The 1,519-nt window shown below is 35.0% G+C and overlaps 1 protein-coding gene across 1 annotated transcript; it reads left to right on the top strand.

The window, feature by feature from the left end:
- Window positions 1–337: 337 nt before the first annotated feature.
- LOTGIDRAFT_101015 (hypothetical protein) lies at window positions 338–679 on the top strand (the record flags this gene model as incomplete). The annotated part of the gene is made up of 1 exon (XM_009067824.1): window positions 338–679. A coding segment is annotated over one exon (342 nt), but the record flags the coding sequence as incomplete, so codon positions are not given.
- Window positions 680–1,519: the final 840 nt, after the last annotated feature.

The raw sequence follows: 1,519 nt of genomic DNA on the forward strand, positions 1-1,519 counted from the left end.
TGAATATTAATTGCGAATTGGTGGTTATGTCTCTAATTATAGTTGCTATGGCTACTTCAAATATCTATAGCTACCAGTATGCTTTTCATCATTTCAGAGTAGCTAGATTTAATAGTGTAGAACATCTTTCAATACATTTTCCTAGTAATTATGGGGCAGAAACTACTTGTGTTTACTATATTGGTTTAAAAGGCGATTTTACAGAGGTAGGTGTCATCATAACAATTGCTTCTGTGCTAATATTTGTAGCCAAGAAAACAATTGCTACTCTGCTAAAACCTGTAGGAAAGACAGCTACAGCTTTACTGTCAAAACCATGTCAGGAATTACAAAAACCTGTAGCCAAATTAGCCAGTGCTACTCTAATACTTGTAGCCAAGTCAGCCATTGCTACTCTGCTAATACTTGTAGCCAAGTCAGCCATTGCTACTCTGCTAATACTTGTAGCCATGTCAGCCAATGCTACTCTGCTAATACTTGTAGCCAAGTCAGTCATTGCTACTCTGCTTATTCTTGTAGCCAAGTCAGTCATTGCTACTCTGCTAATTCTTGTAGCCAAGTCAGTCATTGCTACTCTGCTAATTCTTGTAGCCAAGCCAGTCATTGCTACTCTGCTAATACTTGTAGCCAAGTCAGTCATTGCTACTCTGCTTATTCTTGTAGCCAAGTCAGTCATTGCTACTCTGCTTATTCTTGTAGCCAAGTCAGTCATTGCTACTCTGGTAATACTTGTAGCCAAGTCAGTCATTGCTACTCTGCTAATTCTTGTAGCCAAGTCAGTCATTGTTACTCTGCTAATACTTATAGCCAAGTCTGTAATTGTTTCAGTTCTAAAACTTGTAGCCAAGTCAGCCATTGCTACTCTCTAATACTTATAGCCAAGTCAGTCATTGTTTCACTTCTAAAACTGTCAGTCGTCAATGTTATTGGGCAATTCTTATTGAAACCTTTTTTCTTTCAGGCAAGAAGACATGAGGTTACAATTTGTACATATGAAGCTCGAGCTAACCCGAGTGATCATAAAACAAATGCATTGGACACAGTCAATAGTTTAATTCAATAATAACAGGCCTTTAAATGTGATATGTAAAAACAGTACACATGGCGCTAATTGTGATATCTTGTGCATTTATGGAAGCTTGTTATCTTATGATGTTATGTTTTGTTTTCTGTTTATGTGTTCAGCAACTTATGTTATTTAATTTCATCTTGTTTTATGTGACCAAGTATGCAAGAGGAATAAGGTTTGTTTAAATAGTATTCCTTGGTGAAATATTGAAATTAAAAACACTTTGAACCGTGGCTTGCACTGACAATGGAAACAAGAGTAAGTGGATCTGATAAAACTCTTTATCAGTAATCACAGGTTGCTATCTTTGTATACAGTGTGAAAACATTGTATATTGTTACACTTGGTTTATTAACATCTATTGCTAAACACAAATAATTTTCAATTATGTTCAATAAATTTATGAAAAAAACAGAAACAAATTTATCATGCTTTAATAAAAACTAAATT

Source organism: Lottia gigantea (assembly GCF_000327385.1).
Source record: "Lottia gigantea unplaced genomic scaffold LOTGIsca_8679, whole genome shotgun sequence".
NCBI classification, from domain to species: Eukaryota; Metazoa; Mollusca; class Gastropoda; family Lottiidae; genus Lottia; species Lottia gigantea.